This window comes from Sturnira hondurensis, unplaced genomic scaffold (assembly GCF_014824575.4).
Source record: "Sturnira hondurensis isolate 20B ecotype Veracruz unplaced genomic scaffold, ASM1482457v3 Scaffold0013800, whole genome shotgun sequence".
Taxonomy (NCBI): domain Eukaryota; kingdom Metazoa; phylum Chordata; class Mammalia; order Chiroptera; family Phyllostomidae; genus Sturnira; species Sturnira hondurensis.
In genome coordinates, this window is record NW_028086431.1 from 270,414 (window position 1) to 284,209 (window position 13,796).

Here is a 13,796-nt window from a genome sequence, read left to right on the forward strand (position 1 = left end):
CCTCACTTATCATCACTGGGAAGTGACTGAATTGGGCCACATTGCTGCCTTGTTCCCACTAGGCTGAGCCAGGCACAGCTGGACAATTCTCCATCACTGAACAGTCCTGCCTTGAGGACTGCTATTTCTATAGCTGTGCTTCTCAAATCTCCCCTGACTAGAAAAGTATCTTCTATGCTTGTTTGAATTCTAGCCACCTTCCAGGGCTGATTATATATTCTCTGCCCAAAAAGGTCTTCTCTCACCATCCTAGTTCAAGCTGATGGTCCCTCTGAACTCTAGTAGGAACAACTATCCATTGATTGAGACCTTCAGTAGCTTTATTTCTGGACATCATATTGGTTAGAATCACAGGCTTTTGTGAAGACACACCTGGACTTTAATCTTGGTTCTACCATTTCCCAGATTTATACCATTAGGCAAGTTACACCACCTTTCTGAACCTTAATGACCTTCTTCAAAAAATTAGATAATTTATTCCTGACAGGGCTGTATAAAGGTCAAATAAAATATCTTAAAAGCTATTACATGCCAAAAATAAGAAACATTTTAGAAATAATAATAATTAGAAATCAAGGTTAAATAGGAAATTATTCTTGAAATAATGTTGTAATAGGAGAATTACAAAACTGTTGGTAAAGTAAGAAAGACCCATGTGTGTGTGTGTTCACAAACACATATATAAAAAGAGTGAGAAGACACATTTCAAAATGTTACTGTGCATGACATTTAGCTCTGGGTGATGGACCTATCATTGTTTTGTTTTTTAATTTTTTTTATTTTGCATTTTTAGGATGGACATGTAATAGACTTAAAATAAGGAAATATTATTTTTACAAATCAAAGCCAAGGCCAGGTGTTATATTATTTGGTTATTTACATTCCCCCTTATTTCAGAAACAAGTTAAAGCAGCATACAATATAGCAAGATAAAAATGGAATATAAAACAAAATGAAACAAAAGAGAAAATGAGGGTAGAAAAGATAGTATGTAGTAACACTGTATTGGCTTCCTTCTTTTTAAAAAAATATTTTTTATTTATTTTTAGAGAGGGGAAAAGAGTGAGAAAGAGAAGGAGAGAAACATCAATGTGTGGTTGCCTCTGGCACGCCCCTCACTGGGCACCTGGTCTGCAAGCCAGGCATGTGCCCTGACTGGGAATCGAACCAGAGATTCTTTGGTTCTCATCCAGGCACTCAATCCACTGAGCCACACAAGCCAGGGCCCTTCCTTTTTGTAAAATTATATTTTGTTGGTTATGCTATTACAGTTGTCCTGATTCTTCCCCCTTTGCTCCCTCTCCGCGCTCTCCACCCAGCACCCCCCACTCCCTCAGGCAATCCCCCCACCATTGTTCATGTCCATGTGCCATATGTATAAGTTCTTTGGCTACACTATTTCCTATACTGTACTTTACATCCCCATGGCTATTCTGTAACTACTTATTAGTACTTCTTAATCCCTTCACCTCTTTACCTATTTTCCTCTCCCCGCTCCCATCTGGCAACCCTTTGGTAAGTAGTTTCTTTTATTTTGCTTTTAAGAATCTCTTTAACTTTTGACCTTTTAATAGTGATGTGTCTTTTGCATCCATCATAATTGAGACTCTCTGCACCCCCTGGATGTTCATGTCTATTTCCTTGACCAACTTAGGGAAGTTTTCTTTCATTATTTTTTCAGATAGATTTCCAATTTTTTGCTTCTCTTCTCCTGGCACCCCTGTGAGATGAATGTTGGACCCATTAAAGTTGTCTGAGAGGCTATTTATACTACCCTAATTTTTTTGGATTCTCTTTTCTTCTTGTTCTGTGTGGTTGTTTTTTGCTTTCTTATATTTCAGATCATTGATTTGATTTGTGGCTTCATTTACTGTATTGTTGTTTCCATGCAAATTGTTCTTTATTTCAATTAGTGTATCCTTTGTTTCCAACTGGGTCTCCTTTATGCTGCTGAAGTCTTCACTAAGTTCCTTGAGAATCCTTACAAACAGTGTTTTGTTTTTTTGGTTTTTTTAAATATATTTTATTGATTATACCATTAGTTGTTCTATTCCCCCCCTTCATTCCCTTCCACCCGCACACTCCCTCCCCCACCATTCTCCCCCCCTTAGTTTGTAACCATGTGTCTCAAGTTCTTTAGATTCTATATTTCCCCCACTATTCTCGCCCTCCTCCCTATCTATTTTCTACCTACCATCTATGCTATTTTCTGTGACTTCTCCCCCCTTCTCCCCCTCCCACCCCCCTGTTGCTAACCCTCCATGTGTTCTTCATTTCTATGGTTCCACTCCTGATCTAGCTGTTCTCTAGGTTTGCTTTTGTTTTAGGTGTGGTTGTTAATAACTGTGTGTTTGCTGTCCTTTCACTGTTCATATGTTTCATCTTCTTTTTCTTATATAAGTCCCTTTAGCATTTCCTATAATAAGGGCTTGGTGCTGATGAACTCCTTGAACTTGACCTTACCTGAGAAGTACTTTATCTGTCCTTCCATTCTAAATGAAAGTTTTGCTGGATAAAGCAATCTTGGCTGTAGGTCTTTGGATTTCATGACTTGGAATACTTCTTTCCAGCCCCTTCTTGCCTGGAAGGTCTCTTTTGAGAAATCCGCTGACAGTCTGATGGGTACTCCTTTGTAGGTGACTGTTCCCTTATCCCTTGATGCTTCTAGGATTCTCTCCTTCATTTTGGTCTTGGCTAATGTAATTAGGATGTGCCTTGGTGTGTTCCTTCTTGGGTCCAACTTCTTTGGCACTCTCTGAGCTTCCTGGATTTCCTGGAAGTCTATTTCCTTTGCCAGACTGGGGAAGTTCTCCTTTATTATTTGTTCAAATACGTTTTCCACTCGTGGCTGTTTCTTTACCCCTTCTGGTACCCCTATAATTCGGATGTTGAAATGTTTAAAGATGTCCTGGAGGTTCCTAAGCCTCTCCTCATTTTTCTGAATTCTCATTTCTTCATTCCTTTCTGGTGGGATGTTTTGTTCTTCCTTCTGGTCCATTCCATTGATTTGAGTCCCAATTACCTTTCCATCACTATTGGTTTCCTGTGCATCTCCCTTCATTTCATTTAGTTTAGCCTTCATATGTTCCTCTAATTTGTGGCTACGTTCCTCTAATTTGTAACTATAATCTACCAGTTCTGTGAGCATCCTGATAAATAGTGTCCTGAATTGTGCTTCTGAGAGGCTGGCAATTTCTCGGTCGCTGAGAGTTATTGGCTCTCGGACTTTGAGTTCTTCTCGTGCCATCTTTTGGGTTGTTCGTGCCTGTTCCATAGCAGGATCAGAGCCCTAAGGTGTTCACTAGAGCAGGGCAACTAAGTCGCTGGGTTGTGACGCTGTATGTGGGGGCGGGGTCAAAGAGGGACAATGGCTTCCCACCTGCCCCCTGCCGCTGCAGCCACCACCATCACCAGGCCCATGCGTTTTGTTCCACTGCACGCGAGTGTGCCACCGCCGTCAGCCCTCCACCACTGGGTTCGTCCCCTGGGGCCTGCGTGGTCCGTCTCACTGTGCCCGAATGTGCGACTGGGGTCAGTCTGCCCCACACCCCAACTGGTTCCAGGCTGCCTGCTCCCCTAGGTTGGGGGATCTGTCCTGCCCGACCCTGCTCCGCTGCTGGCTCCGCCTCTCCTACCAATGGTTCGTAGTTGTCGGACTTCCGTATAATTCAGTTTTCTGGTCTTTGGCTGTGTCTTTGTTCTCCAAACCTTTGTTGTGTTCAAACTTGGTTGTGGGAGAAGGCATAGTGTTTCCACCTATGCCTCCATCTTGGCGGCAGTCCACAAACAGTGTTTTGAACTCTGCATCTGATAGATTGCTATCTCCATTTTGTTTAGTTATTTTTCTGGAGTTTTGAGCTGTTCTTTCATTTGGGCCATGTTTCTTTGTGTCCTTCTTTTGGCAGGTTCCCTGTTTTTGTTTCTATGTATTAGGTAGAGCTACTTTGATTCTTTGTCTTAGTAGAGTGGCCTAATGTAGTAGGTGTCCTGTAGGGTCCAGTGGCACAGCCTCCCCTATCACTGAAGCTGGATACTTGAGGTCTACCTTTTGTGTGGGCTGAGTACACCCTCCTCTTGTAGTTGATCCTTGGTTGCTGTTGGTAGAACAATGGGAGTGATTTAACCAGGCCAGTTGGCTACAAGAACCGGCTGTGAGCCCTGACCACCAACCTCTGCCCTCTGTGGATGATCAGCTGCACAGGGGCAGGTGGCAGTGCTCCTGTGGTCTGTAGCTATTTACTGAGTGCATTGGCCCTGGGGTTTCCCTGAGTGGCACAGACCAATGTCAGCCCCTACTTTATTTTTTGCCCAGAGCACCCTGCCTGAGATGTGAAGGAATCTGAGATGGCTGCTATTTGTTTTGGGCTTGGAGATTCCCAGGTGAAGCCAAGCTGTGACTCTAATCTAGCTGCCACTAGGGCTCACTCAAGCCAGCTATTGCTTATTTGTTAGGACTTAGGAGCCAACACCAGCCATCCTTACAGAAAAGCAGTTTGGGTGGGTTTGTAAGTTGGATGGGGTAGAGCCTCCATGGATCTCCAAGATGAGTCACACAGAGTTTAGATAGGTTGATGAAGTCTCAGATATGGCACCAAGCCTACTAGCTCTTTGTGGGGAGGGCTCAGCAAGGGGACAATGGCCTCTGCTTGCCCTCATGCCAAATACTTCAGTCTCTCCCTGTGTAACACTTGTGCCCTTCAGGCTGCTACCCTAGTGCTGGAGCTCAGAGGGAGCTAGTCTGAGTAGGTGAGTCCATGTGTGGGTTCTTTAAGAGGAAATTCTTAGGGCTCCATTGGCCTCCTCCAATGACTCAATCCCTGCTGGTTTTCACAGACAAAAGTTGTGGGGACTTACCTTCCTGGCACTGGAACCCTAGGCTGAGTGGACTGGTGTGGAGCTAGGACTCTTCACTCCCAAGATAGCCTTCCCAAATTTTTAACCACATGGGTGTGGGGCCAGCCAATTCCACATCTGTGCCCTTCCTACCAATCTGGATGGATGTGGTTTCTTCAGTTCTATAGTTGTCAGACATCCATTCAATTTGATTTCTGATGTTCCTGAGTGATGTTGTTTTATATTTTAGTTGTAATTTTGAGTAGTTGTGCAAAGAGGTGACTCATGTCTGCCTACATAGCCATCTTGACGAGAAGCTCCTGGCTTCCTTTCTTAAAGACATATTAGATTGTCTCCTGGTCATGAATGTAATAGGTAAAATTAACTTTGTAAAAGAAAGGCAGTGTTTGTAAAAGAAAGGCAGCATTTTGTGGCAAAATGTATTAGTATTAAAATGATGATCCCTGACTGGTGTGGCTCAATGGATTCAATGCCAGCATGTGAACCAAAGGGTTGCTTGTTCAATTTCCCATCTAGGGCACATGCCTGGGTTGCAGGCCAGGTTCCCAGTAAGGGGCATGGAAGGCAACCACACACTGATGTTTCTCTTCCTCTCTTTCTCCCTCCCTTCCCATCTCTTTAAAAATAAATAAATATATTTTTTAAAAAATGATGAGTAAAAGAGTGAAGAGTTTTCAGTGTATTAAATATTGATTATTTTGTTTTTGTCACAGTATATAGTCCTAATAATCAATGGTTGGAATTATTTATATTATATTGGTAAGTTGCAAGTTACAAATATGTATTTGGTTAACATTGGCTTTGCTTATTTTCTTTGAATAAATTGAATGAAACAAGTGCAAACTGAGAGTGAAGTTCTTGTCCCAGCCCTACCATTAAGTAGCTTGACTTTAACTGCTGGGATTATTCTTCCCCTCAGAAGTTGAGAGGCCTGGACACGATCTAACTTTGATCATGTATAGTTCATTAAAATTATAGTTTCTTGTTTAGGAATGTACATTTCCATTGATTTTTCCACTTGAAAATATTGATAGTATGTTCGTTGGCCTATGTTGTAAAATGTTCATCTTAGACTTATATAATATTAATATAATTAAAATTTTTTTCACAGAGAGACCTCTCTCCCCAAAGGCTGTCAAAGGATTTGAAACTACTCCACTTACCAAGAATTATTATTCCGTGGTGAGTGATGAGATGATGAACAAAATTTTTCTTGACTATATGGAACCACTTCACTTGTCAAACCACCGATATGTTGAGGTGACACAAATGAAAGACTAGATAAAGTTACATTATAAGGGTCTAATGTCAGCTGCATTACAATATATATGTCCACTGTACTCAAAAAATCAAGTATAGCACAAAGATTTAGACCACAGGTGGCAAACACAAGGCCCACGGGCCGAATCTGATCCTCCACCTTGTTTTATCCAGCCTGGCACCTTGTTTCTACCTGGCAGCAGTGCTGAGCTCTCGCTTAACTGTCAAGAAATAGTTACATTTATACAGTCCTAAAATTACATTCAGCCCTTTGAAGGAAATCATGAAGCTGATGTGGCACCCAGTAAAAATGAGTTTCACATCACTGATTTAGAGCAAAGCTTATTAAATTGCAGTGAAAGGGAAATTGCAGACATAACAGGAAAATTTAGCAGTTTGGTAGCCAATTTTGCACAAATTTGTCACTAAATAGCCTTCCCACATATTTAGAAGGTAAGTTCCAAAGTTCCTCTAATCCACTACATTTTCAGTGATGGCATACTGATTTTTATTTTAGAATCAATCAATTCATTATGATATTCTATGAAATATTACTAACTTTGTTCTTGAGAGGAGCCTAAAAGGAAGGCTGTCCTTTGGTACAAAGGGAGGAATTAAATGGCTCTAGCTTGAACACAGATATATCAAAATATATTAGTTATAAATAGGGCATGTGCAATACTCAAAATAAGTACCTGTTTGAAAAAGAAATAATATCCTTTTCCTTAATCTGCTCTCTGCTTTCTTTCATGTCTCCTTTCCTGACTTGGCCTACTCACTAATGAAAAGGTCAAGTCATGATAACCTCTGAGTTTCCTTGACTGGTAGTCACATCACCCCTTCCCCTGCCCTGCAGAAGTACAGTTTCACTTTTTACCCAGTGTTCCATATGCATTTGTACTACATGTTCTTTTCATTTTGTGCATGGATGAACAGTTTTTATTTTATTTTTTTAAATTTATTTAATTATATTTTAAGTACAGTATTCTATTACTCCCATCCCATCCCGCCTCCCGTGCTCCCCCCTTTCCTTCCATTTCCACCCTTCTCAGTTGTTGTAAAAATCCCTCCCCTATTTCCCCTGAAATTCCCTCCCTTCTGGTCACTGTCAGCCTGTTGTCTATTTCAGGGTCTTTGGTTATATTTTGCTTGCTTGTTTGTTTTGGTGTTTAGCTTCCTGTTAAAGGTGAGATTATATGGTACTTGTCCTTCAACACCTGGCTTATTTCACTCAGCATAATGCTTTCCAGTTCCATCCAGTGCATGGATGAACAGTTTTTAAACATATTTATACACTTGGTTTGAAAAACTGAATTTCACTCTTCAGTGAATTTGCTTCATAATGATGACATCACCAGTAGCTGGTATGAAAAAAATAAAAAAAAGAACTTCATAACGTAAGGGACAATTTTGTCACTATTTTTCCCCTTACATTTCTGATGTATATATATATATATATATAAAATTACTCAGTACAGCTAGGCTCCCTTATCTTTTCCATGCTAACCACTTCTTTTAGCTTTCTGGTGACCCCCAATGATTTAATTTCTAAAGAAAGGATGCATTCAAATGGTGGATGCAAATGTTACTGTAGCTTCCTCTCCCTGTGGATCTGGAGCATACCATCCATCATTCTGCCTTAGATCTCTCTCTGCCTCTACTGATTCTACTGATATAAAATATTGTTGGGATTATCCAAGGCAAATTAATCTCTGTGATTCTTACAGGTCTTATGTAAATCATGTATATACCATATTCAAATTCTATTTTTATCACCTACCTCCTATTGGGGTTCATGTTCACTGTTTATACTACTATAAACAATCTAGCAGTAAACATCTTATATGTGTAACTCGGCAAAGTATATAAAGATTATTAGGGTAGATTCCTAGAAGTTAAATAGTTGGGTCAAAAGATGTATATGTATATTTAAAAATTTTTATAGATCTTATCTCAAACCTCAAGCTTACTAAACAAAATAGAGAATTCTGGCCAAGATGAAGGCGTAGGTAGACACACTGTGCCTCCCTGCACAACCAAAATTAAGGACAACAAAAATTTAGAAACAAGAAAACAACCAGAATTGACAGAAAATTGAACTACAGAAGTCAAACAACCATTCATCCAGACCGGTAAGAGGGGCAGAGTTGGTGGCCAGCAGAGAGGGGTCACGGCAGGAAAAAGTGGTGTCTGATGGACCGGGGGTGCAGGAGGCAGTTGGCAGACCTGGGCACACAGGCAGCGGCTGGCAAACCCCAGGAGAGGGGAGGCAACAAGCAGACCCACTGGGGCAAACAAAGCAGCCCCCAGTGAAAACCAGCAGTGAGACAGACCACAGAATCCAGGGCCCTAGTGCTGGAAAATAAAGCCTAAAAGCTCTGATTGAAAACACTTGTGGGGGTTGGGGTTCTGGGAGAGACTCCCAGCCTCACAGGAGAGTTAGTTGGAGAGACCCACAGGGTCCTAGAATGTACACAAGCCCACCAGAAGGGCCCAGTTTGCTTGTGGGAAGTGGTGGAAGGGACTGAAATCCCAGAGAGAGCAGAGAAAGCTCCATTGTTCCATTTATGACCCTGCCCCCACTTACAGCGCCACAACCCAGCAACGTGGGTTGCCCTGCCGTGGCAAACACCTAAGGCTCTGCTCCCTCATATGTAACAGGCATGAACAGACCCCCCCAAAAGGCTCAAATAGGAGAATAGATCAAAGCCCCAGAGCCAATACTTTTAAGTGGCCAAGAGATAGCCAACCTATCAGATGCACAGTTCAAAGCACTGGTGATCAGAATGCTCACAGAATTGGTTGAATTTGATGGCAAATTAGATGAAAAAATGAAGGCTACACTAAGTGAGATGCAGGAAAATGCACAAGGAACCGATAGTGATGGAAAGGAAACTTGGATTCAAATCAAGGGAGTGGACCAGAAGGAAGAAAGAAACATCCAACCGGAAAAGAATGAAGAGATAAGAATTCAAAAAAATGAGGAGAGGCTTAGGAACCTCCAGGACATCTTTAAACATTCCAACATCCGAATTATAGGGGTACCAGAAGGGGAAGAGCAAGAGCAACCCGTAGAAAACTTCTTTGAACAAATAATAAAGGAGAACTTCCCCAGTCTGGCAAAGGAAATAGACTTCCAGGAAGTCCAGGAAGCTCAGAGAGACCCTAAGAACTTGGACCCAAGGAGGAACACACCAAGGCACATCATAATTACATTAGCCAAGATTAAAATGAAGGAGAGAATCCTAGAAGCAGCAAGACATAAGGGGGCAGTCACCTACAAAGGAGTTCCCATCAGACTGTCAGCGGATTTCTCAAAAGAGACCTTACAGGCAAGAAGGGGCTGCAAAGAAGTATTCCAAGTCATGAAAGGCAAAGACCTACATCCAAGATTGCTCTGTGCAGCAAAACTTTCATTTAGAATGGAAGGGCAGATAAAATACTTCTCAGATAAGGTCAAGTTCAAGGAGTTCATCATCACCAAGCCCTTATTATGTGAAATGTTAAAGACACTTATCTAAGAAAAAGAAGATAAAAATATGAACAATGAAAAAACAGCAAACTGACAGTCATTAACAATCACACCTAAAACAAAAGCAAACTAAGCAAACAACTAAAACATGAACAGAATCACAGAAATGAAGATCACATGGAGGGTGCAACAGGGGAGTGGGAAGAGGAGAAAGGGGGGGAGGTACAGAGAATAAATAGCATATATGGTAGGTAGAAAATAGGCAGGGGAAGGCAAGAACTCTATGGGAAATGTAGATGCTAAAGAACTTATGACACATTGACATGAACTAAAGGGGGAAAATGTGGGTGGGAGGGTGTGTGTAGGGTGGAAGAAGAATGAAGGGGGTAATGGGTCACCTGTAATAGCATAATCAATAATATATATATATATATATATATATATATATATATATATATATATATATATAAAGAGAGAGAGAGAGAGAGAGAGAGAGCGAGCATAATGGCCTTTGAAGGAGCTGTAGAGCTTTTTTGTAACTAGTCCTGAATTATTGAGACTAGTTAGACACATTGCTGTAACTAGATAGGAATGTGAAAGGATTTGGGTTGGTTGTTGGTGTTTTGTTATTTCACATTTAAGCAAATTTTCAGAGGCAATTAATTCAAAATATGTTTCAAGTTTTCTGATTATTCTCCCAATTTGTTGATTCGTTTAGACAAATCAAAAAATTCTAGCCCATCCACACTATTTGGAGACCTGAAAAACCAAGTTTCCCACATATAAGTTATCCCTATATCTTTTTAAAAATTACATTTTATTGATTATGCTATTGCAGTTGTCCCAATTTTCTCTTTTTGCCCTCCTCTATGCAGCCTGCCCCCACTCCCTCAGGCAATCCCCTTACTGTTCTCCATGTTCATGAGTCATGTGTATATGTTCTTTGACTACTCTATTCCCTATGCTATACTTTACATCCCCATGGCTATTCTTTAACTACAAATTTGTACTTCTTAATTCCTTCATCTTTTCCACCCATTCCTTAGACTCCCCTTCCATCTGGCAACCATCAAAACCTTCTCTGTATCGATGACTGTTTCTGTCCTGATCTTTTGTTTATTCTGTTTTTTGGATTAAATTGTTGATAGATATGATATGTATTTATTGCTATTTTATTGTTCATAGTTTTTAGCTTAAAGAAGACCATTTAATGTTTCATATAGTACTGGTTTAGTGGTGACAAACTCTAGCTTTTCCTTGTGTGAGAAGTTCTTTGTCCTTTGGCTCAAAATATCTTTGCTCAGTAGAGTAATCTTAGCTGTAGGTCCTTGCATTTCATGACCTTCAGTGTTTTTTTTGTTTTGTTTTTTTTTTTGCCAATCTTTACTAGCCTGCCAAGTTTCTTTTCAGAAATCAGCCACCAGTCTTTTGGGAGCTCCCATGTAGTAAGCATGAAAACTGCTTTTTTCTTGCTGCATTTAATATTTTTCTTTGCCTTTAACCTTTGGCATTTTTATTGGTGTGTCTTGGTGTGGACGTCTTTGGGTTCATCTTGTTTGGAACTCTTCCTGGACTTGTATGTCTATTTTTTTCACCAAGTTAAGGGAGTTTCCTGTCATTACTTTTTCAAATGGGTTTTCAATTTCTTGCTTTTTCTCCTCTCCTTCTGACACCCCCATGATGTGAATGTTAGTATGCTTGAAGTAGTCCCAGAGGCTCCTTACACTATCTTCATATTTTTTTGGATTCTTTTATCTTCTTGATCTTCTGATTGGTGGTTTTCTGCTTCCTTATATTCTACCTCCCTGATTTGATTCTTGGCTTCATCCACTCTAATGTTGATTCCCTGTAAATTGTTCTTTATTTCAATTAGTGTATCCTTTGCTTCTGGCTAGATGTTTTTTAGTACTATTGACGTCTTCACTAAATTCCTTCAGCATCCTTATTCCAAGCGTTTTGAACTATGTATCTAGTACATTGCTTATCTCCATTTCATTTCATTCTTTTTCTGGAGTTTTTTTCTGTTCTTTCATTTGGGTCATATTTATCTCCTCATTTTGGTAGCCTCCCTGTGTTTGTTTCTATGTATTAGGTAGAGCTTCTATGTTTCCTAGGCTTGGTAGAGTAGCTTAATGTAGTAGGTATCCTGTAGAGTCCAGTGGCACAGCCTCCCCTATTTCCCAAGCTGGCTATTCAAGGTGCACCCATCATGTGGGTTGTATACACCATCCTCTTGTAGTTGAGCCTTGATTGCTGTTGGCATGTCCAAGGTCAGCTACCAACTGTGTTCTTCCTGGAGTCACAAAATCTAAGCTACAGAGTGATCTGCAGATGGCTGCTACTTCTGCTAGTCTTTGAAGTGCCCAGGTAAGACCAAGATGTGAACCATGGCCAGCTGATGCTAGTACCAGGCCTGGGGCAATTAGGGAGAGGTATGGGACTTGCTGACGCCAGACGCTGCTTGTTTGAGAGAATTTAGGAGAATTTGAAGCATGGGTCAATACAAAACATTTGTCTGGAAAAGCCACTGGAAACAGCTTGGGTGGGCCTGAAGTTTAGTGGGTCAGGGCCTTAGAGAATCACCACGGTGGGGCAAACAGTGTGAGCCAGGTTGATGGAGTCTAAGACATGGTGCCCCCCATCTAATTCTGTGGCTCTTTGGGGGAGGGCTCATAAAATGAACAATGGGTCCTGGCTGGTGTAGTTCAGTGGATTGAGTGTGGGCCTGCATCAAAGGATTGAGGTTTGATTCTGAGTCAGGGCACAAGCCTGGGTTGCAGGCCAGTTCTTGGTAGGGGACGCATAAGAGGCAACCATACATTGATATTTCTCTCCCTCTCACCTTCCCTTTCCCTCTAAAGATAAATAAATAAAATCTTTTAAAAGATTTTAAAGATTTTAAATCTATAAAAGATTCCTTACCGTATGTCTCTGGTGCCTTTTAAGCTGCTTCCCCAGTACTGGTGCTCAGAGGGAGGGAGTCTGAGTAAAGACTGTGCTCTGGCTGGTGTGGCTCAGTGGATTGAGTGCTGGCCTGTGAACCAAGGGGTCACTGATTTGATTCCCAGTTTAGGGCACATGCCTGGGTTGCAGGCTTGGGCCCCAGTGAGGGGCATGAGAGAGGCAAACACACATTGATATTTCTTTTCCTCTATTTCTCCCTTCCTTCTCCTCCCTCTAAAAAATAAATTTAAAAAATTGAAAATGTTACAAAAAGAGGAACTGCTTGAGAGTTCAGCAGTTTCTGTCTTCCACAGCCTCAATCTCCACTGGCTTTTTACAGCCAGAAGTTGTGGGGATTTATCTTACTGGCACTGGAGCCCTGGGGTGGGGCACGTGGTGTGGGGCTGAGACTCCTCACTCTTGAGATATCCCTGTGATTTTTATCTACCACACGTGGGTATGGGACCAGCCCATTCTGCTGGTTTCACCCCTCCTACAAGTCTCAATGTGGTTTCTTCTTTAATTTCATAAATGTTTTTTTCCTTTTTGAAAGATTTTATTTATTTATTTTCAGAGAGGGGGGAGGGAGGGAGAAAGAGAGGGAGAGAAACATCAACAGGTGGTTGTCTCTCACATGCTCCCTTTTGGGGACCTGGTCTGCAACCCAGGCATGTGCCCTGAGTGGGAATGGAACCAGTGATCCTTTGGTTTGCTGGCTAGCACTCAATCCACTAAGCCACACCAGCCAGAACATAGTTGGTTTCTTTAATTTTGTAGTTTTAGGACTTCCATTTAGCTCTGTTTCTGATGGTTCTGAATGATGTTTGTTCTATATTTTAGTTGTAATATTTATGTGGTTGTGTGAAGAGGCCAGCCGTGTTTACCTAGCCTGCCATTTTGACTGGAAGTTCCCCTTATATAATCTTATATTAACTCTTCTTCCTCCTAAGAGTCATTAGTAGTAGACATTTTTGTTACTAGTTTTATAAGAGCATTATATGTCCATTTTTAAAAACAGAACATTTTTCTGATTATAAACACTATATAAATATTTTTTTAAAAATAAGATAATACCAGAAAAAGTATAAAGGAAAGAAGAAGTATCACCTGTAATCCCACCACTCATAGATAACCACTATTAACATGTTGGTGAATGTTATGCCAAATTTTCATTGAGGTAGTGGTGTGTGTGTGTGTATGTGTGTGTGTGTATATGGCCTGTGATATATATGTGTATACTTATTTATATATTAAAAATAAAAATAGT

General features: G+C 40.9%; 1 protein-coding gene across 2 annotated transcripts in view; it reads left to right on the forward strand.

Annotated features, from left to right (window-relative positions):
* Nucleotides 1-13,796, forward strand: part of ARHGEF6 (Rac/Cdc42 guanine nucleotide exchange factor 6) — a 173,609-nt gene that overhangs the window by 68,114 nt on the left and 91,699 nt on the right. For both annotated transcript variants that reach the window (XM_037061996.1, XM_037061995.1), the window contains exon 6: nt 5,966-6,036. In XM_037061996.1, coding sequence (XP_036917891.1) covers nt 5,966-6,036 — 71 coding nt within the window. The remainder of the gene's footprint in view (nt 1-5,965; nt 6,037-13,796) is intronic.